The sequence below is a fragment of the Sorex araneus genome, chromosome 4 (assembly GCF_027595985.1).
Source record: "Sorex araneus isolate mSorAra2 chromosome 4, mSorAra2.pri, whole genome shotgun sequence".
NCBI lineage: Eukaryota > Metazoa > Chordata > Mammalia > Eulipotyphla > Soricidae > Sorex > Sorex araneus.
Window position 1 is genome coordinate 123,886,385 of NC_073305.1, and position 24,361 is coordinate 123,910,745.

Below are 24,361 nucleotides of genomic sequence, written 5' to 3' on the forward strand. Positions count from 1 at the left end.
CGAGACACTGAAATACAATATCTGAAAAAGGGTCAATACCAAATCTATACCTGAAAACAGGTACACAGTATTAAGTGTATTATTCTGCCTCATATGGAAAACAGTCTGGGAGCACAAAGAATGGAGAATGAGAAACATAAGACTACAGTAAATAACCCATGCATAAAGATTCTACAGGGTTGATGGCCAAGGCTATGTAATGCTATTAACAAAGTCCTACTACAGCTGTGTGACAGGGGAAAGTTGACCTACAGACAATATTTAATACAGATAAAACATGAGAAATCTATCAAAATTCATCCTTTGGCATAATTTTACAAAGACAACTGTGACTTCAACCCTCCAAATGTTATGATTCTCATATACACTCTCCCAACCACATCAAAAATAACTACGTACACTCCTGAATCTAGTTTAATGCAGGTCAATGTCTTTGTATATACAGAACTCTTCCTAGTCTCCAAGCACCCCACACCAAAACAGCTAGCAAATGCTTCTGTCACTACACTTTTCCATATGCCACACTGACCTATGCTTAGAAATCTATCTGTCCTACGCAACTGTAAACTACTCAGCAGTTTAGTTTTTTTCTGACTTTTGTCAGCACTTCAAACTCTGAACAATGCCATCCTATGAAGCAGAGACTCGTGATAAGAGAACAATAGTATTCAGCATTAACTAAGTTTATAAAAGAAAACAAAACAAATAAAACAGCACTGACAGCTGATAGCTATTAAGTCCTGATGTTCTCCACTGAATTAAACTGTTCATATCATAATTAAAGGGTGGTCTTGATATGATATGATATGACCATGAAGACCATTCCTTAATTATGATGGAGAAAAATATTCTGTGATCATGTCTGAATCAGACTGTAAATCACATAAAAACAAAATACAAAAGCAGATAAACTCTCCTACCTCTGTGTCTTAAAAACAAAAAACTATATTGGTTTACCCAAAAAGCAAATAAATAAAAATAATGTTTAAAAAACTGTCACAAGGGAGAAATAGCTAGTCTATACTAAAGCATTCTGTCTTTCAATTCCCTCCACTACCTTCTCAATTATGCATCCTACACCTGTGTGCAATACACTGTAACGAAACACCATTCTTTTTTGCTTCAAGCAAACTTAAGACTTACCAAAATCACAGTTGGCTTGTAATAAGGTTTCCAAGTTGTATAGTTGCTGCCTAAGTTAACAAAGATCGAATAAGAGTTAATTTTAGGAAAGTTGAAAGTATGTAACGACTGCAAGAATAAAGTTTCCAAATCTATGACACAGCCAGCTTCAATGCTTCTCACTTGTGAATGATATTTAATAATTTGGAAATGCTTACTACATTGTTAGTTTTAGGAAGCAAAATTTGAGAGAAGAAAAAAACGTGTCTTATTATGACCTTCCAAAACTATCTATTAAAAGCTGTATGTATGTCAAATTTCATTATCAATAAGTATTGTCTATAGCTTCAAGATACATTAAAATTCTTGGCTAAACATATAATGTGGGGGGGGGGAGAAAAAAAGCCTTTACATAATGAAAAGTGAAACTGTATACAATACATTTGTATACAACAGGAGCATAGAAAAGAAATATTGAAGGTTAGCAATATGAAGAAAAAATACATAATATTTGTGATGCTTGATTTAAATTTCTGAAAGTAATCACTTATAAGTCTGCCTAACTACCTTTCAACTTGTTAGTGATTGCTCTATACTCTTAATCTATGTACTAACTAAAGACTCAACTCATTCTAATATATTTTGTATTATAGAGACTCCCTCTCTAAGTCTGAAAATAGAGTATCATACAGATTCTAGATGTCTTTTCATTAGGTCTTCACATCTACAAGATGTGCAAGTATGTTTCTTCATAGCCACTAGATGAGAATGAGGAGAAAAACTTCTCACTTTTCCAAATGCACTGTATATACCTTCTTAATGTATTTTTAGATAATATATTGCCTGTAGTAACTCTACTTCAAATCATAAAAAATATAAATTTGGATTAAGTTTTAGATAATAAAAATCACTTTCATTCTGTTGATTGCATTAATAAGATAGTGTTTATGTTTTAAAGGCTCATATTTGGATGGGTGGGGGGAACTGAGGACCAATGGAATCCAAGGCTTTATATATGTGAAGCATCAGCTCAGCTCCGCTAGTGGGCACAGGTAGCCAAAAACTCTCCTTTTGCTTATTTAAGGGATGGAAAGATTACAGGATATAAGGTGCTCAGATACATACATATATAAAAATCAAAAGAAGAGGGGATAAACACAATTCTTAAAATGCTTGCCAGGCAAAAGAGCTTGCCAGGCTTTGCTTGATTGTGGGCGAGATACTCTCGTAGCTTGCCGGGCTTTCCGAGAGGGACGGAAGAATCGAACCCGGTCCGGACACGAATCGGGGCCAGCAACACCAGGTGGCTGGAAGAAGGAGGTGCCGCCAGCACACCTTCTCAGATGGAACCCTGGCAACACTGAGCAGCAACTAACACGGCTCCAGGATTCGGGACTGGGACACATCCGAGCCGCGCGGCCGCATTAGCGGCCACGCGACCTTTTCTAAAACCTGAAAACATACAATCTTTTAATAAAAAAAAAAAAAAAGAATCGAACCCGGGTCAGCTGTGTGCAGCTGTGTGCAAGGCAAACGCCCTACCCGCTGTGCTATCATTCCAGTCCTTTAAAATGCAGTAAAAATGATATTTACTTTAACTGAGGGAGTGAATATGATTCATTATGGTATTCTATTTACATTAATGTTTTAAGCTTTTCATTATATTTTTAGTTTTATCCAAATTAATCATAGTAATGCATTTCTGTTACACAGTGTGACGGTCTGAATGATTTATGTGAAAGTGAATTCATCCTCTAAACAATACTGAAAGAGGCTGAAAAACCCAAATGGCTGGAGTTCATGATTTACATGTGGGAGTCCGAGGGTCAGTCCCCAACACCTAACAGTCCCTGAATTGGGAGTAGCCTAAACTTACCCCACCCTCCAAAACACATAGAAAGGCTACAGCAATTAAATATCTAAGTTAATTTCAGTTTTTCTCAAAACTGTAATGCAGTTCAAGGCTTTAAATATTTCTTCTCAATACATGGTATCAAATACAGAGAATTAAAGATGATGTGAACCATTCAAACCTATTAATTTAAACCTATAATTCATCTTTATATTTTATGTATTTTAAATGTTTTCTATTTAGGCACTGCCATTACCAATATTGTAAATCAATATTTACATAAGAGATTTTATGCAAAAACCATTCCAACAGCACACTCTCAACCAGAGTGTCAGCTTCCCTCCGCCATTTCCCAATGTGTCCCCCATCCCCCAAAACCCGTTACTCCCCTGCTATTTATAGGGTGAGAGCCCTCCCCATCCCAAGGGACCCAGCCCCAGCAGCCAACCTCCACTACCCCACGGCTGCCATGTTCCAGGCAGCTTTCCATATGCTCAGGCCGAGCCTCACACTTGAGAGAACATATTCCTGGACTACATCTTCATAAAGGGATATATATATATGCCTCAGCCGGCAAGCTACTGAGAGTATCCCGCCCACACAGAAGAGCCTGGCAAGCTCCCTGTAGTGTATTTGATATGCCAAATACAGTAAGAATAATAGGCCTCATTCCCCTGACCCTGAAAAGAGCCTCCAATCGTTGGGAAAAATGAGTAAGGCGAGTCTGCTAAAATCTCAGGGCTGGGATGAATGGAGACGTCACTGGCGCCCGCTCGAGTAAATTAATGAACAATGGGATGACAGTGAATTTAAACCTATCACACTTTAACAAACATCACTGCTTGATCACTGTTACTGATAAAGATAATCAAATGAACAACAAGCACAAAACCACCAGCAAGGTAACTTATTTAAATTTTTCATAAGTACTATAGTACCGACACTTAAAAGGAGAAGGGGGAAAAGTGAAAAACATACCTGAATAAGTGAAAGAGCACTCTAGTTGAGTCCACAAGTGCTGTTTCAGTAACCCACTGAATGCCAAATATTTCCACGACATCTTCTTCAAAATTAGTTGGTAAAGGATCAAGATTCAAAATTAGTCTGAAAATTAAAAACTCTGATTCAATTTCATTAAAACTGTGCTGAAACCTTTTACATCTTTTCTTGACACTAAGACACTATCATAGGCCAACAACAATGCTAAAGACAGAAGATGCCTTGGCACCTTACATAATCAGAACTACAGCTGACTATTAAAGATTCCATTGTCTGTGATAAAATGATACATACAACTATTTCTTATTAAAAGCTCTTGTTGGTGTCCTGAATGGATATATATATGAATAAGACATCCCCCCCAACACACACACAACAAATAGCTAACGGATATTCTGAGTGAAGCGTGGAGAAGAGCACAATCAAGTTGAGCAGTGTCTCTTTCAGGGTCTCAAACAAGATACAATATAAAATCGACCAAACTGGTTTTCCTGTTTTTCCACCTCAGCAGAAAGTCCCAAAATATTTCACTTGACAGCACTTTTACTGCTATGTGTGCAAACACCAGACCAAGGCAAGAACTCTGAATGGAAATATACCTGGAATGTACACAATCTGATATGCTTAAAGTCTGCAAGACCTCGATAAGTATAGATAACACTGAATTAGTAAGAACTGGGGCAACAAAATCTTGGAGGGGGTGTAGAGAGGGAACAGGTGCCAAGAATGGAACCCAGTGCCTCACACAAATAGGCAAGAGCTCACAGCGATATGCCCAGCACCCCCAAATCTGTAAATGTCTTACTAAGAAGTTCCAGAGTATATCTGTTTTAGAAGGAAGCAACACCTTTAAAAAGCCTAGCTATTTCAGCATCCAGTAAAGGAGTAATTAATGCCCAGCTCACTACTCCAAAGCTTAAATAGCCGAATGATACGCAAACAGCAGAGTACAAGGAAATTCTTATTATCCAAAAATCTTTTATATATGCTCTGGCCAGGACACCAACAAGAGCAGAAGAGTTGCAAGAGTGTAATTTACCAAGCCAACATACAAAAAAAAAAAAAAAAAAAAAAAGAACGACCACAGCTTGGATTGGAGAACATAACATAAAAGTTTTTATTATTAAAAGCACTGTTAAATAAGTCTAACCAACTTACTGAAAACATGTAGGGATAAAACAAAGTCTTGGATTCCTCCCCTGCTCACCCCCTCAACCTCCCGTCTCGCACCGCTTACCGCTTAAGGGCTCCACTGGAAAGATAGGACTCTCCAGAAAAATGTTTTCCTCCTCCTCCTCTGTAATCAAAAGCACATGAAAAGCAAGAGGCTTTGCACCATTCGGTCCCCAGCTCTAGCTCCAAGCTGTCTGTCAGGCCCGTCGACGCAGCAGAACAGTTTTCCATTCTTAAAGTCCTGCAATACTGGGAATACAGCGTGCCATCAGTAGGGGCTCGCAAAACAGTTTTGGTAAGATTTCCAGAGCTAGAATAGGCAGAGAAACTGGAGTTGACCTCGGAGAGACTGAGGGAAGAGATCTAAGGGACTGGAGGAAGTTGAGAAAACCGACAGCTCTTCCCCACCAATTCTCCTGATCCAGGCCTTTCTCTTTTTGCAGTGACTCTCGCGCAGGAACTTAAAAATCCGCCCCAGCAAGCCCCGCAGGGTGAAGAGCAAAGAAAGGTTCTAGTAGGACGTTTCAACTTCCGAGCCCGCTCTGCACTGGCTGCCTGCACCCGTGTCCCTAACAGTGTCCAGGAAATTGTCCCTTTGCAGATTGCCCCGTGGAGGACCAGCAGGATGGGACTCCGGTCCCCCGACCCCCCCCCCCCCCACCACGCCACTCACGATCTTCCGAGCTGGGACTGGGGGTGGGGGTGGGGGGGTGGTAGTTCAGGTTCCAAGCAGGTCCGCGTGACCGCTGCGACCACGCGAACCAGACACGGGACCACAGAAACAGGTTACCCTGCGTGTACCCAGGACCCCCTTGTTTGATGCACGTCGTACCTACCCCAGACTTTCAGTCCCCGAGACCGAAGCGCAAACCGGAATCGGCGCGCCTAGATACCCAAGCCGTGAAATTCCCGCCAGCTCGCGCCCGCGCTGGGGAGAGGCGGAGCCTCGGCGGGGCCCGCCCCCCAGGTCCGCTCGCGAGGTCTTCTAACTGGGAACTGCCGGGGCTCCGCGAGTCTCGCGAGAACTTGCCATTGCAGCCTGGGAGTCGCTGCGCGCTCTCCTTTTTCTCTCGTCTGTCTTCCTTTTGATTTATTTATCTATCAAATTGCTTATTTTTCTTTAAAAACTCTAATTGGTGCCTTCAGCCAAAAAGCGGAGTCTTGCTGAAGAACATAATAGTTTCGGTTAGTTCAGGTGAGGATGCGCTTGGGGCCGCTGGATTTTGCCCAGACGTGGACCTCAGAGAAAGTTTTGCCCAACTGAGGAAAAGAACTTTTAAGGTGACACCACATCCGGTGTTACCTTAACCCAACTTTTTTTTGGTCAGGAGCGCGGATGCCTTATTGTGCATAGACTGTCAAGCTAGTGCTGAAGTGAAAAACTAAGCTTTCGTGTAGAGAAACAATACGTCAGGTGACCCTCGCTTGCGGTGTAAAAGCTGTGCTGCCTGTTTTGGTGGCACAGCTTGACAAGGCTAGTATGTTTTTCTAAAGGTCTTTCCATTTGTAGATATTTTTCTCTTAATGAACTACCCGTAAAAATCTATTCAGAGTACCTTTCATTGTAACTCAGCGATCGCCCACCTCAACGTAGCATCATCTTGCTTCAGTTTTTTTAGAAAGATGTAACTTTTCTAATCAAATGTTCTGCTATGAAAGTCGGTATTCGCCATTTCCCATGTATCTCCCCAGTACGTTTTGTACTCTATTTAGTCCTGCATAAGTTCCTCTGTTCAGCACAAATATTACATATTTTCTAACAAGTAGAATATAGCGGGGAAACCACAATGTGATCTCTTATACAGTCTAGGATTGCAGTGATGGGTGCTTTATATATTCTACACACCTAATGCTTTGTTGGGGGATGTTTATTGTGGAGTCTCTAGCATAATGTCAATGATAGAGGACCTAGGAAACAGTCCCTAGTTAAGAGAATATTGTGCCCCTGCACTATTTTTAGAAGAGTTAGATCAGCAGTCCTTATTACTTCTTTTCATGAAAACATTAAATGCTTCTGTTTTTCTTTTCCTTTTTAAAATTTTTTTATTAGTGAATCACCATGAGTTAGTTACAAACTTATGAGCTTTCATGATTGCATTTTGTTTACATCCCTCCACCAGTGCCCAATCCCCTCCACCAGTGTTCCCAGTATCCCTTCCACCCTATCCCCCCCCACCCCACCAAACCTCTGTGGCAGGGCATTCCCTTTTGATCTCACCCTTCTGTTTTTCTGTGCTTGATATTGAATCATCAACTTAGTTGCACTGTTTACTACAATGAAATAATCAAGCATTCCACAAGTAATTTAAGCTAGAAATGTAACACTTGGTATAGTAATCAGATTCCTCAGAAGCTAATAGATGTCACATTTGAGAGGTCACAGAGAAATAGTACACCTTGCAAGCTTACGGTCATGTGTCCAAATTTCCAGTGTCCCACATGTGCCATGATTATTTCTGGTGCTGTTTGAACTTGTGGACTTGGCTGTCTCTGATTCCTAGCATCTCAGGAAATTTCCCATCACATCACAGCCAGTGTGTGTAAGCACCACAAAAAGGGTCAAACACGGCAAGTTAGATGTACAACTACTATGAGTAGGAATTGTGATTCCCCTGTGATTACACACGTGTAAGCACCGAAGCAACCCCCAGAGGACACCGCACTGTAACTTGTGTTCCTCAACAAAGACTGACTTCTGTGAGCTGGTGTAAGTATCACAACCAAAGGAGTCTATACCTTGATGAGTACCACCACCAGATATGCAAGCCCAGAGACATGTTGTGTGAACACCAGAATTATTCATGGTGGTGTAGCTACCAGGCCCTTGCAACAACAGCAGCAGTAAAGGGAAGTAGGAATGGGAAGTGAATTTTAAAAATGCTTTTTTAAAAGAGGTGACTGGATACTTAATGAAATGACCATTTACAAAGGTGTAAACAGTTATACTAAAATTACAACATACTTCGGTAATACAGAAGATCATGAGATTTCTATGAATCACTTTATGTCACTAATCTGGAGAACTTTAAAATATGGAGGCATTATTAGAATCATAACCATAGGACTGAAGAATAAATACAGGTGGAAATAGTAAACCTGAGAAAACCAATCATGATTAAGGAATTTCAATCACTAAAAATCTCAGATAGGTTCACTAGTGAATTTACCAAACCTTGAAAGATTTGTTACCTACAATCCTTAACTTCTTCCAAAATATCAAAGAGACAAAAATTCTTTCTAACTGCTTCTATAAAGGATAACAATCTGAAAATAGAACAGTTTGCTAAACAGTCTAAAGCAACAGGTAATGAAGGAAGGGTGGTTCTCAAAACAAAAACAATGTGCTATCACTAAACATCAACATACACCTATACAGGTAAAGCAACCAATGCATTCCCAATGCATTACCTGGGGGAGGTAAAGGGGGAGATTTGCTTACCTTCCTATATACTTAATAACACTCCCTCTGTGATGTCATTCTCAATCATAATAGCTCCATGTATCAGGAAAAATCACTCTTTTGTTTGCAGGGAAGAATACTTCCCTCCCTCTTCAAGTTTCTTTGACTTCTTTGACTGGTCTAGTAATAATGACATAAGACACGTTAATAGGAGAAAAATTCATTTCTACATATGGTGTCCCATAGATATGACGCTAGAGAAGTAACCATTGCCTAGAGAAGTAACCAAAAAGGCTTTTATGCCCTTTTTAGACACACACTGAGAAGAAAAAGTTGTTTGAGTTTGTATTTTCATACAGAAGAGGATGTTTTTGTAATCTTCCAGCGCTAAATTTTCTGTCTCTGGTAAAATGGATTCTTTGTACACTTTCATTATAGTAAAAGATAAATTTTTAGATAGGCAATTCATTTACTGTTTGCAAAGCGATGGACATGTACAATATTGTTATTCTTTCTCTCTTTATGTGTATACTTTTTGTTTCTTAGGTAACTTTAGTTTAAAATATGCCAAGGTGGTACATTTTGGAACAGCATGCTCTGATCTCCATCACATTTTAGAAATTTGTTCTCACCTCTAATATGCTTTCACACAAAAGTTTAAGTGTAGAGTAGAGAGAGTGATCATTCAGGCTCAGACTTTGCCACATGTGAGACCTGAGAAACAGTTTCAAATAGGGCAAAAAATCCCTCCTTTACCTCAAGTAGCATAGTGTCTTTTTCATTCTGCTATGGCAATTTCTTTTACTTATTTCTAGTTTCTTGTTAATTCTGTCTACCCAAGTTACAAATTCTTAACCCTATTTCTCACAATACTTGCCCAATTTTATGCTTTGCTTAAGGTAGCTTCTGTGACCTGCTTTTACAAATAACTCAAACCTTGATGATCTTCAATATTTCACCACTTTCATTGAGGACCATACTGTAGGTATGTTTTAATATTCTTTTCTCAACATTCCTGGCAGTTTTACATGTTACACAAGTAAAATAAGTAACATTTATACATAGGCTACGCAAAATAATATACTTTTGAGGGGTGGGAAATACTCAGGTGTTACTCCTGACTCAGGAATTATTCCTGGTAGTGCCTGGGGAACCTTATGTGATGCCAGGGATTGAACCACCACAAAAAGCAGCTGTGTGCTTTTTGTGGTGCTTACACACACACTCCAGCCTCAGAGTAATATACCTCCTGATTCACAGACTGTTTTGTATCTTCTATCTAGATTGTAAGTTTGGGATTTTCTACATATTATGTCTTCACTAACTAGAGAAAGTGCTTGCATATAATAAATTCTTTAAAATACATTTTTCTAGGGTTGGAGACATAGGCCAAAGATTTGGAGCCAGTATCTTGACTGTGAGAGGCCTCTATTCAGTTGCTGACATCACATCCTGACCTGTGTAATCTCCTATTGCTTGGCTGACACTATGAGTGATCACACATTAAGGATGTTCACGGGTTCTCCAGGCGACTCTCTCTGCCCACCCGCATTTGGTGCTCTCGAACTGCTTCCCCACCCAGAACGGCCATTGCCATGGGTGGACAAAGGAGGAACGAGGGCCAAGCTGGTTGGTGATCAGTTGCCGTTTATTTCATCTCTCGTCTCTCCCAACTCTCCACAACTCTCCATCTCTCCACAACTATCTCCCCAACTTGCCCCCAAATCTCTCAAACTCTCTCCCAGCTCCCTCCAATCCTCTCTCTAACTCGCTCCACAACACTCTCTCCAACTCTCTCCGCATCTCTCTCCACCTCTCTCTCTCCACTACTATCTCCAACTCTCTCTTTACTCCCTTGCTCCAAAATGCTCTCTCTCCAACTCTCTGCCTGCAACTCTGTCCCTCACTCTCTCCCACTCCCTGCCAGCAACCCTCTACCTCTCACAACTCTCTGTGGAAATCACCTTAGCCACCTCTTCTCTAACCACATCTCTCAACTCATGCCCCTTCCCAGGAAGCATAATCAACATGTTTACCAAGCCTTCCTGACCACCTGTAGCCCATGAGAGCAAAACAGCACTTAAGATGTGTTTCTCCTCTTCTTAGACCAGTAACTTAATTAACATCTGAATTCTGCTTCCTAATATTCGCCATTCTGTATGGACACAGTAATAGACACATTTGGGCTTGTAGAGCAACTCTCCTGGGAACATCTTGATATAGATCCCAGACTACAGGGCTCAGGCCGGATTAATTATTCCTAACCCTAGCAGGGTCCAAATCTAGTTATTACTTTTTGGGTCATGACAGAATTTGTCCAAGGCCATGCTCTTAACTTATAGTTAGTATTATGGCACTTTGACCTGGTCCATTTTGATGCCAAGGTAGCTCACAGCTTGCCCTGCGTCCATCCAGTCCCTTGTGGGGACGCTGCTTTTTGGGATCTAGGAAGTGATGGCAACTGAGGCTTAAGTCCAGAGAGCAGATGTCCAGGAGGTAATATTATCTGGAGTCAATTAACTCCCAAGTTATAAAAGCATGTGTTTTTAACTGTCTTCCTGTGTACATACAAAAAGTAATTGCTCTGAAGTAACCATGCAAAGGACATTAAGGAGAAGAGAAAAACAATATTTACAAGTCAGCAGAGTCTGATTAGGAGGCAAAGGTAATTGACAGGGTGGAGCAATCAACAAACCCAAGCTCCCTGCAGCCAGGGAGGAAGGCAAACCAATGTTATTCTACACTGACCCAAGCACTAAAATTGCCAGGATGCACAACTGGGCTGAGTATTTTTGACAATGGCCTTTCTCCTCCCCGGCATTTTTGGGAAAACCCCTTCACCTCCAAAACAATGAAAAAAATGTTGCATCTCATGATTAAATGTCACTAATGATATATTTTGATAAAATATTTGAAAAGTATTACAAAGTTTCTCTCCTAGCTTTGGAATTTGGAATTTGTCTCAATCTGTCAAAAATAGATAGAAGATACCCAATAATTAACCAAGGAGCAAGACAATAGTTTTCAGAAGAGGCGGCCAAAATCAATAGCATTAATAAATTCTTCACCTTTATTTTATGTTAAAAATTTATCTGGGCTTAGAGTTTAAAGAATTACTATATTCATTAAGTTCTATTCACCTATTCACAACAGCTAAGATCTGGAAGCAACACAAGTGCCCAAGAATAGATGACTGGGTTAAAAATATTTTGTTAAATATGCACATTGGAATACTAGTAAGCAATAAGAAAAAAATCGTGCTGTTTGTTGCCACATGAGTGTAACTAGAGGGTATCATGCTGAGTGAAGTCAATGAGAGGGAGAGGGACAAATATAGAGCGACCTCACTCAGCTGTGGGAATATAAAGAAATAAGGGAACAACAATTGGCCAAAGACAACAGAACCAAAAATTTGGTTTTCAGAACTGAGCTTAACTGGGGAGGCAGGAGGGAAGGAGGAGATATGGGAGGGGTACCTGAGATATTGATGGAGGGAAATGGATATTGTAGTGGGCGTGTAGTACTGGAATGATATATGCATGACATTATCAACAGTATTTTAAATTAGGGTATCACTGTATCACTTTCATCCCATTGTCGATTTACTCGAGCGGGCACCAGTAACGTCTCTATTACACTCAGCCTTGAGATTATAGCAGCCTCTCCTTACTCATCTTTCCCAATGATTGGAGGCTCTATCAGAACAGGGAAATGAGACCTATTGTTATTGTTTTTGGCATATCGAATACGCCACAGGTAGCTTGCCAGGCTCTACCGTGCGCACGGGATACTCTCGGTAGCTTGTCTGGCTCTCTGAGAGGTACGTATAAAAATTTCCTGTATTTTGGAAATGAATACACCCCGGGGAGCTTGCTAGGCTCTCCTGAACTCTCGGTAGCTTGGCAGGACCTCCAAAAGGAAGAACTAGGCTATTAGGGCAAGAGACTGTGTTGCTCTCTTCTGGGAACTTGGTTTTATAGTCTCTGGATGTTGGCCATTGATGGGATTACATGGTGCAGGGCGGGGGAGAGGGGGAGGAAGGTGATTTCTGGGTGTGACTGCCTAACTACTGGAAAATGGGGAATCTGGGTGGAAGAGGCCCAGTCCCAATCCGAGCAGCCTTGGAGATCTCGGCCCCGGATCCCACACACCTGGGTTCCTCAACTGGCTTCCCCATGTGTGAGGCTCATCCGAACATGTGGAGAGTAGCCCTGCGGTAAATAAATCAGGGCATATAATAAAAACGGGGGAGGTGGATAGTCATTAGAGATTAAATGTGGAGAACTGCAGCATTGTCCTTATCTACAAGCCAAGGGAAGGGAACCCCAGGAACTTCATTGAGAGGTTGGCTTATATCCACTGACATCTGGACCACACCTGTTTCAATACTGACTAATCTAAAAGCAAAAAGTTGGCTTGTGTGCCCATGACAGGGCTGGAGGGGAGAGGAAAGTTCTTCTGTGGAGGAAGAGAAGAGAGCTGTGCTGACAGGAGGGTAGAGTCTCAGTGGGTGAGGGCTGAGGGAGGAAGCCCGACCTCAGGTGTCTTGAGAGGGGAGACAGCAGTACTGAGGCCAGACACTAGGGGGAGCATCAAAGGGGAGGCATTCATCTCTTCCTTGCTGAAAATCCATGCGTGGCCTGCAGCTCCTAAAGTGAAAGCTGAACAACTCATAGTGATTTGACCCATTCCTCATCCCGCAGCCTCCTCTTATCCTTCTCTCGCTGAATATTGGCCTGCTTCCAGATGCCAGTTTTCTTTTCTGACTTAAAATGTTTGCATAAGCTGCACTTTATACCAGAACAGTTTTTACTCTTGCTTTTTTCTTGGATGCTTGGTGTATCACGTTTCACTCAAGTGAGAGAAGGAATCCAACCTCCATCTACGATGGGAGGATCAGGGACCCTGCCTTGTTTGTCAAGGCATCGAAAATCAGATGGACTGGACACGTAATGCGATTTGGAGATGACTGCTGGACTAGAAAACCATTACTGACTGGATTCCACGGGATATCAAAAGAACACCTGGTTGCCCATCTATAAGATGGTGAGACTTCTTCGTCAAGACCCTGAATGAACGGTTTGATGCTCTTTTTGTTCCTGGAGTGAGCAGACTTCATTGGGTTACACTAGCACGCAACAGGGGCAGATGGAGATGTTACTGGTGCCTGCTTGAGCAAATCGATGAGCAACAGGATGACAAGTGAGACGTGATACTCCTAGCATAGCTCTTTCGATTTCTCTTTGGGATACATGAATAGCATTCTCAACCTGTTTGTGTAGGGCCCAGGTCTCTGTATGTTAATGCAGGGAAAATGGCGGAATCGAAAACATGTGCCTGGAGTCAGTGGTTCTTTGTCCTCTTAACCACTTCTTCAAATCTCTTGAAGGCATTCTACGCTGCTCCCTTCCTCCTGTGCAGTTCTGGTGCCAAGTCATTCCTCATGTTGAGTTCTTGACCCAGGTACACATAGCTTCTGCATTCGGAGATGTTCATTCCAATGAGAGCAAATGGAATGTCACGGACTAGTTCGTTTTTCATGAGCATTGTCTTGTTGATATTCAGCTGCAGTCTGACTTTTCCACACTCAGGTCAATGTCCGCCAACATTTGTGCCGCATCGCTAATGTTTAGCGTTATGAGAACGATGTCATCAGCAAAGCGGAGGTGGTGTAGTTGCCGACTGTCTATCTTCACTCCCATTCCTTCCCATTCCAGTTGTCGCATAACATTCTCGAGGGTGGCACTGAAGAGTTTCGGTGAAATGGTATCATCCTGCCGAACCCCTCTCTTTAGGTCAATGATCACTTCCTTGTAGAATAATGAGATCCTGGTGGTGAGTCCGCATAATACAGCTCGCAGAGGATCTTGATATAGTGAGTTTGAACTCCCTGTTTGGCTAGGGCTTCGATAACCACTTCAGTCTCAACAGAATCGAAGGCCTTCTTTAAGTCGATGAAGGTTAGACAGAGCAGCATCTTGAACTCTCGTGAAATGTCAATGAGTTTGGTCACTGTGTGGATATGATCGATCGTGCTGAATCCTTTTCAGAACTGGGCTTGCTCACATGGCTGTCCTTCATCTAATGTTCTGCCTACTCCATTCAGGATGACACGAGTGACAGACAGCAGGTAGATTGGGCGATAGTTGCCGATGTGGTGGATATCTCCTTTCTTGTACAACAGAACGGTCCTGCTGGTTTTCCACTGGGACGGAAACTTGCATTCAGACAGCATTTGACAAGCTGAACCAGTGTATTGATGAGTACTGGTGGCAGATTTTTCAGGTGTTCAGGTCTGACCTTGTCTGGACCAGGTGCTGTATGCGTCTTTACCAGTGAAATGGCATGCCAGATTTTGGAACGGAAGATGTTGGGAACGACATCCATCCTGCAGAATTTGGTATGTGGGCAGGTGGACATGGCTGTCAAGGAGATCTGAGTAGAAGTCGTGAATAATCCTCTCCATTGCCTTGCTGGAAGATGTGATAGATCCATCAGGATGTCGGAGGGCAGTCATCTTGGTCTTGTAGTTGGCGAAGGACAGGCGAGCGTTGCGAATACTTTTCCCAGCTTCTGCCACATCGGCCAACACTGCTGCTCTTCTCTCTTTGAGGTCTTCCTTTATCACTTCCCTGCACAGCTTTGCGAGCTCAGACATTAGCTTGTGGTTGCCTGAGGCTCGCGCCGAACCACGTTGACGAATGAGCTTGAGAGTTTCCAAAGACAGGTGTCTGTTTATGGCTTTCTCACTCTCGGCATTCTTCATACAGTCATGGAGGTTTTGAGCCAGTCAATCATATTTTTTGTCGATGTTGTCAAGGACAGCATCTTCCCATGTTGCCACAGTAGTGCCAAAGAGCTCCCATTGGTGGTCATTCTGGGAGTTCCCTTCTTAAACTTAAACTTTGCAGACCTTTCTCCCTACTCTGTGAAGTAGAATTTTGCCCAAAGTAGACAGTGGTTTGATCCCATTTGGAATTTTGGGACAACAGTGACATCAGTCAGGCAAAACCTTCTATTGAATATGATGTGGTCAATTTTTTGTGGAACTGTCCACCGGGAGACTCCCATGTCCAGCGTTTAGATTCAGCCTTCTGGAACTGTGAGTTACCATGGATGGTCTTGGTCGACATGATGAATTCAGGCAGTCTCTCACCCTTTCGTTCCATTTTAGGCCATGGGTCCCAATGTGGAGTTCTTCGAGCGACCTTCTTGGTCCTATCTTGGCATTAAAATCACCAACAATGGTCTTGTATAAGGTGTGGTCTTCTCTATAGAACCTCTCCAGTTCCATGTAGAACTTCTCAATTTCTTCTTCATCGTAGTTGGATGTTGGTGCGTAGATAACAAAGACAGGAACTGCAGGCAGTGAGCCACATCTATTCAAGCATAATCATCTGATTCGGGTTGTTAGGCATTCGAATGAATCAACGCTCATGGCCAAGTTTGTGTTGACAAGGACATCAGTGCCACTGTTGCCCCTGTTGTCGCAGGTTCCGAGGAACAATTCTTCTCCAGTGTCGAAAATGGCATGATATGATCTATGTCTTCTTGTTTCAGTCAGACCAATGGTGTCTTACTTGATCTATGCTTGCACCATCAGGTCCTTGATGGATGCTTCTGATGCCAGAGTAAATGCATTGAAAGTACAGACATTCATTTTAGTCTTTACTTGTTTTGGCAGTCTAGTTTGTCCCTGAGATTTTTTCAGCCTCTCCTTGCTCATCTTTCTTAACGCTGCCTTATTGGGGGCCCTTTCAGTGTCAAGTGAATGAGACCCATTGTTGTTACTGTTTTTGGCATATTGAGTACGAAACGGGTAGCTTGCCAGGCTCTGCCGTATGGGCAGGGTACTCTCGGTAGCTTGCCGGGCTCTCCAAGAGGGATGGAGGCTTTTAGGGTGGTCTCCAATCTTCCTTAGAGGTGTTCCCATCGTTCACACCATATTTGAATCCTATCAAATATAGTGTCGGAGTTATGGAAAATGGGTATTAAGTGTCTTATGCTGTGTCACACGACCTCGAAGCTGGGTTGTAGGATATCATTGGTTTGTCCTTTCTCCCTTGCCACAGAGTTTAGGTTTATCTGGTAATAATCTCTAACCTAATTTTAAGACAACATTGGTATGTCCTGTTCTCCTTGCCACAAGGAGCTTTGGTATATCGGGTCACACCGATCAAAGTGCTCCCGAGTCACTCCCATTCCTTTGTCTATCTGTAACCACTTCTCTATGCTCTCTTCCCCAACCAGTTAATCAGCTTTTCCCCTAACCAGACTCTGTTAATTTGTTAGGTCAGACCTTTCTAGGACACTGAACTTGTAAGTTAATATTGCCTTTTTCCTCTCTTTGTATCTTTTGAATAGTTTACTTTAAAGCAATGTCCTTTTTGTATGGACAAAGAAAGACAGTTGTTAATATGCTTTTGTAACATGGGATTTAATTGGCTTTGAATATTATTCACTCCGGGCATCTGCTTTCTTGACTTAAGCTCAGTTGCCCTTACTTCCTAGCACCCCCAAAAGCAGGGTCCCGACAAGGGACGGGACGGACCTGGGGCAAGGGGTGAGTTATGTGCCACTCTGGCATCGAGATGGGCCTGGCCAAGATGCCTGATGCTTAACTATAAGTTAAGAGCTTGGTCATGGACAGTGCTGTCATGATCCAAAAGCAATGACGAGACTAGGACCCTGCTATGGATAGGAAAGACTAATCTGGCCTGAGCACTGTAGTCTGAGATCAAGATGACTCCAGGAGAGCAATTCTATAAGCTTAATGCATCTTAATGCAGAGAGTCTCTTGCCTGCACACCTGGCTGTCTTCCCCAGGGCCCCTTGCCCCTCGGAGGGAATGGGCTCCAGCTTCCCTCCCCACCCCGAGCAGAGCTCCCGGCAGCTGAAGACCACCAGAACCTAGCTACAGCCATGCTCGAAGCCCCTCTCCACACGTTCATACAGGCCTCACGCATGAAGGTACCGACAGAGGAACCCAGGTGTGTGTAATTCCATCAACAGTCAGCACACAGAGACTTAAAAGCAAGCTCCCAGAAGCGCACGGTTGCAAAGCAAAGCAGCTGCACCATATCTTGTAGCCTACTTCTCCCTCTGGGAGAAACTGGCAAGCTTCTGAGAGTTTCCTGCCCACATGGAACAGCCTTACAAGCTTCCCATGGTGTATTCATATGCTAAATCCAGTAACAAGCTGGATCTCCTTCCCCTGTCCCTGAAAGAGCCTCCAGTGCGACATCACTGGGAGGGCCAAGCTGAGAGAGACTTCTAAGATCTCAGGGAAAGGACGAATGGAGAGGTTACTGAGCCTGCTTGAAAAATCGATGATTAACAGGGATTTCGTGATTCGTGATTAATGATTCGTGAATGCATCTCTTGCTGTGTCCAAACAAAATGATTGATATTATGAATGCTTATATGTTAGTTGTACAAGGGAAGAGAAACTCACCCATGGGACTCTGCTCTTGGGCATCCTGCTGAAAGAGAATCTGTCTTAGAAGAAGAATCCCCTGAAGGAAAGAATTTTACCCCTATTGATTGTGACCACACCTATGTGTAAGCCCCAACCCCTCATGCTGGGAATTTAACTAGGCTGTAAGAGTGGGCTGGGGGGGCGAGTGCCAGTGCCAGATCTGGAGAAGCCAGATTGAGATCCAGATCCAGAGGAGAAGGAGAATGAAGTAGCACGGGGGAGGAAGAAGCAGGAGGAGAATCAGAGGAGAATGGAGATGGGAATGGAATAAACTGCAACTGAGACCAACCGTCCTGGCCCTCGTTCCTTCCTTGGCCTGCCTCATCATCACCATCAACTTCCCTGGGGTGGGGGAAGCAGCTGCAGACTACAGAACATGGGCGGCGGGAGAGATAGAGCGCCGCTGCCCTGTGCCCGGTGTGGTGCCCCTCTCCTCTTTTTTTTTTTTTGTGTGTTTACACACTGGGTAGTAGCTGGGTAGTGGAGATAGTGGGGGTCGGCTGATGAGGTATTTATGTGACTTGGGTAGAGTGGGGCGTCTGGGTCTGACCCCCTCCCTAAGGTGCCAGAGATTGGAGGAGGCTGATAGACGATCTTGTTTTGTCTTTGTCTTTGACATCTCCACTAAAACCTTTTTAAATTCCTAGAAAGTTCAGTTGACCTCTCAACTTAACATCAATTTTTTTATAGTAACTATTGTAGTTTGATATGAGTAAAGCTGCAAGGGACATAAAACTTAGCACTGTGACATAGCAAGGAAAAACATCTGTCTGTCACATATGAGAGTCAGAGAAAACACCTGGTAGCACTGCATAATATTGGAACAACAGGCTTCTCACAGACTTGTTTCTCCACAGTTTGGGACTTTGAGATCAAGTTTACCTAATGGTCCACGAGGGCCACAACTGCTGCAGTGAATACACATATTCTAAACTGAAGGGAAAAGAAAAGAGATGTGTGTGTTGTGTATTTTTCTGAATTTAATTCTAGAAATTAAATTCTGCACATTCTACACCCACTTCTACATATTACAGCAGAGAACATATGTTGGAAATTAAAATACTCACTTTCAGATGTACTGGGGAACTTCACCCAGTTTTTTGCCCACTCAGAATTTTCTTGTTTGAGGGGCCAGAGCCATAGTACCATAGATAGGTAGAGCAGTTGCCTTAGATGTAGTTGAACCTGATTCGATTCCCATCATAAGATTGTCCCCCAAGTACTGCCAGGAGTTATTCCTGAGTGAAAAGACAGTAGTAACCCCTGAGCATCTCCAGCAGTGGCCCTCCAAAGCAAAACAAAATGAAATTTCCTTGTTTGGACATACCAGATATGGCTACTCTGCTTATATAGCCACAATTTAGGCAACCTTAAAAAGACAATCTTCAACTAAAATTAGAGGACAGGTTAACATCAGCAGCAGATGTTTCTACAAATACTTATCTAATTTATTTCCTCACAACACTAAGTTACAGAAGCTAAATTTATTCTCCTTCCTAGAAGTCTCCTTCATCAAACAAACCGAACTAAATTGCTACGGTAATTTTGCTGGAATTCGGGTACAAATGAAAAAAAATTTAAACAGTTTCTTGTTTAAACATAACAATGATTAAACAAGAAACCTGTTAAATTTTCTTTTTTACCTAAGAGTCATATAACCATTCTGGACATTGCTTGGTGCTATGTTATCCAGAAAAGGAATGAGCTGTATTTCATGTTACTAATTTATATTAGTTATTTCAGTAAGAAAATTCAGTCTTGGGTCAAATTTGGTCTGCCACCCTTTTTGTATGTAAGTCTTAATTAGAATGCAGCTACACACATAGTTCACACTGACAAAAATTGCATTCTCATTATAATGGAAGAACTCAGATGTTGCAACTAAGAACTAAATCTACACTATTTACTACCTGGTTCTATGTGAGGGGCAGTGTAGGGGGCACCAATTATTAAATAGCATTTATTTAATGGCATAAACTTCTTTATAACTCAACTTATATAGGACTTTTCCCTCTGAGAGTTCCATTTTTTTAATAAAAAAAAGAATTTAAAATCTGCAAACACACACCTTCTCCTTTTATTGTCTTATGATAAATGAAATGAGATATTTAAAATTTTCTGACTTGCCATTGTTTACTGGCATGTCAACATGATGTTCCTATATTAAGAACTAAGAAGTGCCAGAGTAGAAAGCTACTCTGACATCATTTTATAGGCTATTATTGTACCACCAAAATTTTCATCGAAGATGAAAGACTTTTTGTCCAGCTGCTAAAGTGCTGCTCAAGTACTGACTGCCTGTTCTTTCTAGAACTACTCCAAAGAATGAGAGTTGTTTGTCTAAATTTGGGTATTTGATATCAAATGACAATTATTTGAAGCTATAAATTCCCAGTCTTCCTTCCCCCTGTCCTACCCTGGCTGACTACGAAAGGTTATTTCAACTTCGGAGCTTTGACCTTAGAGAGATTATAACACAGCCAAATATCTCCATCCGTTTTATGCTCCCCTTCCTTCAGCTCACCATTATACCCTAAAATTCCTGCTAATTTTTTGCATGTTTAACTCTACCTCAGAGTCATTTCAACCAAGCATTTCCCGACGCCCCCCTACCCCCACTCTGCCTACCCCCTTCCCCCATGTTCCAATATATCCTGCTCTCCTGATTTTAGGAATCTGAATTTCACAGATTTTCCAAGGCACAGATTAAGGAGAAATGCCTTCTTTTTACCTCCCAAGGTTGTATCCCTTTCCACAATTCATAAGGTAACTTATTTAATTATAAAATAGCTCTGATTACAAATCCCTTGAGCTTCTCTAAGAAGCAAAGTCTTAAAGAATCTATGAAATGCTTTTGCTTCCTCTTGATATTTTGACATTATAATGCCAAGATACTATGCCTTTTTTCTTTTCTTTCTCTTCTTTTCTTTTCTTTTCTTTTCTTTCATATTTCTTTGTTTGCTTTTGTTTTGGGGTCTCACCTGGCAATGCTCACACTTCTGGTTCTGCACTCAGGAATTATTCCTGGTGGTGCTCAGGGAACCATGTGCCATATCATGGATCGAACCCTGGCCAGCTGAGTGCAAGGCCAGCTGCGTGTAAGTCCCTTACTCACTGTACTACCTTTCTGGCCCCAAGACTATATCAATTATTTTTGCTTTACTGAAATCTGCTGTCTGTGTTATGGGAGAGATAGGCATAGAAATGGAAGTTTTAAGGAGCATGACTGAATTTGAACTTAAAAATTTGTGCATTATATTTAAATTTTTTATTAGTGAATCACTGTGAGATAAAGTTAAAGACTTACAAACTTTCATGCTTGTGTTTCAGTAATACAATGGTCAATTGCCATCCCTCCACCAGTGCCCATTTTCCACCACCAGTGGTCCCAGCATCCCTCCCACCACCCCATCCCGCCTCTGTGGCAGGGCATTCCCTTTTGCTCTCTCCTTTTGGATGTTGTGGTTTGCAGTAGAAGTATTAAGTGGCCATCATGTTCTGTCTATAGTCTACTTTCAGCCTGCATCTCCCATCCCGGACGGGCTCTCCTAGCACCCTTTACTTGGTGGTCCCTTCTCTATCTGAGATGGTTTCCCCCATCATGTGCATTTTTAATGGTCTGATCTTGTACAAATCTGCACTGAATATCAAATTTATATTCTGAGAATGGGAGGATCATAGTACATTAATATGTACCCTCACGAGACTGTCTTTTTCCAGAACTTTAGCTAATATGTAACACCCTTTAAATTTAATTTCATTCTATTCTAGAAAGAATTATCTAAAATAATATTTTTATTTCTGTCTTATAAATATGACACTGTCAAGTTCTAATCATGTTACTGCAAATTGCATGACTTTGTTCTCTCTTGTAGCTTCATGGTATTACACTATGATATCATAATCTCTGTATCACTATTTCTTGATCCATTTGTCTCTGGCTGGGCATTTGGGTTGTTTCCACATCTTGACTTATCTTTGGTGATGAGCACCCTTGTACATATATCCTATTGAAATAATGTTTTTATATTTTTGGGATAGATGATTAGGCAGGCTTTTTATATGGCTTATGTTTTCTTAGGTAAAACATTGTGGTCTATCCATGTTGCATATTTCAATTGTTTGTTTCTTTTTGCATTATTCCCGCTATAGGGGTATTTTTTAGTTAACTTCTAAATACTCTAAATAACCTCAATATTCTAAAATATATATTTAGGCATAAAACTTTTTTCCTTCTTTTATTTTCCTCTTTCACTCACTCCCTTCTTCCTTCCTTTCCTTCCTTCTTTTCTTTCGTCCTCTCCCATTTCTTCTTTCCTTCCTTCCTTCCTTCCTTCCTTCCTTCCTTCCTTCCTTCCTTCCTTCCTTCCTTCCTTCCTTCCTTCCTTCCTTCCTTCCTTCCTTTCTTTCTTTCTTTCTTTCTTTCTTTCTTTCTTTCTTTCTTTCTTTCTTTCTTTCTCCCTTCCTTCCTTCCTTCCTTCCTTCCTTCCTTCCTTCCTTCCTTCCTTCCTTCCTTCCTTCCTTCCTTCCTTCCTTCCTTCCTTCCTTCCTTCTTTCTTTTTTTCTTTCTTTCTTTCTTGGCATGTGCTTTCATTTATCCTGAGCAAAAATGAATTAGAATAGAAATGCTGGACTTGTTCTTAAAGCCTGTGTTCTTCTTTGAACATGTATCTTGTTTGTCCCTATGTCTCTTTGCTTTTTACGCTCTGGAGAAGACTGTGTTCCCCATGAATGCATATTTACACTCTTTATCTCCTCTCACATATTTCTAAACAAGTTTTTATTCAATTAAAAATTGTTTTGATTCACCAAAAAGCAAAAGACAATTGCTAGATTTTAAATAAGTTTATTATTAACATTTTAGGACATTGGAAAACTTCCTTTCTAAAATGATTATAGTATTATTTATTATTATTATTATTATTATTCTTTTTGGATCACACTAGGTGATTTTCAGGAGATACTCCTGGCTCTGCCCCCAGGAGTTACTCCTTGCTGTGATAAGGGGACCATATGGGATTCTGAGGATTGAACCCAGGTTGGCCGCATGCAATGCAAACGCCCATCCCTCTGTACTATTTGCTCTGGACCCTGGCTATAGTATATTTTTATTTCTATAATTAATGCACAAAGATTCCAGTCTCTCCATATCATTTTCTACAGAAATTGTCATAATTTTTATGGGTATAAATTAATTTTAATTCACACTTTTTTCTAATGAATAATGATTTGAGGCATCTTTTAATGTTCTTATTGCTCATTCATTTGCATTCTTGGAGAAATGTCCTATCATATAGTTAATGTATAATTGCTTTTCTAAATGTATGGCTTGTCTCTATTATTTTTTTCAATTTTACTTATTTATGCTCTTATTTATATATTTCCTTGTGTTTAATTTGGTTATAATTCTGTCTTTTTAGTTTCTTTGATAAAAGTGAAAATTAATCATCTGAGATATTTTCTAGTAAGTCTTTTAGTTCTGTTTATTTTCCTTAAAACAATGTGTTAGCAGCAATCTACAAAGTTTTACACATTGTAGCTTAACTTTCACTTCATTAGAAGTAATTTTGTTTGCTTTTAAGCTTCCCCTTTAATCTGTTGATTAGTAAGTAGTATGTTGTTTAATTTCCAAATTCTTGAAATAATTTTAAGCACCTTTCTGCTTATTTCTTGTTTTTTCAGTTTTGTAAAATATTTTTGTTTTTGTGATTTTATTCACTGTATCACTGTCATCCTGTTGCTCATAAATTTGCTCAATATGCCAAAAACCGTAACAACAAGTCTCACAATGGGTGATTTTATTATATATATATATATATATATATATATATATATATATATTTTCATTCTCTGCAGTGGTGCTTGGGGCTCTCTGGTATTCATCTGGCAGTGCTTGAGAGTCTGCATGGTACTTGGCTTGAAACCATGTCCTGTACTTGTCATAAAGATCCTCCAGATATTTGAACTGTCTTCCTGCCCCCTGTTGCCTTAATGTATAATTTATCACCCCAAATATAGCTAAGTTTGTGAATGTTTCATGTCTACTTGAAAATGACATGATCCTGATGTTGTTGAGTAGAATATTCTATAAATGTCAACTAGGTCAAGTGGTTGGCAATATTGTTCTTGTTTTCTATACTACTGCTCATATTGCACTCATTTTACTGATTACTGAAGAGGAAAAAAGTGTTGAAATGTCTAAGTATAATTGAGTATCTTTTGTTTTTCTATTATCTATATATAAGTTTTTCGTGCATTTTGAATTTCTTTTAAGTTCACACACATTTAAGAGATTCTTACAGCTTCTTATTGAATTGGCTGTTTTATTTTAACATGT

General features: G+C 41.0%; 1 protein-coding gene across 1 annotated transcript in view; it reads right to left on the reverse strand.

The window, feature by feature from the left end:
- MMS22L (MMS22 like, DNA repair protein) overlaps positions 1–6,098 on the reverse strand; it is a 120,799-nt gene extending 114,701 nt beyond the window's left edge. The window contains exons 1-4 of the mRNA XM_055136031.1: positions 5,983–6,098; positions 5,211–5,395; positions 3,953–4,078; positions 1,144–1,193 (exon numbers count right to left, since the gene is read on the reverse strand). Of these exons, the coding sequence (XP_054992006.1) occupies positions 1,144–1,193; positions 3,953–4,078; positions 5,211–5,377 (343 nt within the window). The 5' untranslated portion in view covers positions 5,378–5,395; positions 5,983–6,098. The remainder of the gene's footprint in view (positions 1–1,143; positions 1,194–3,952; positions 4,079–5,210; positions 5,396–5,982) is intronic.
- Between the last annotated feature and the right edge of the window lie 18,263 nt (positions 6,099–24,361).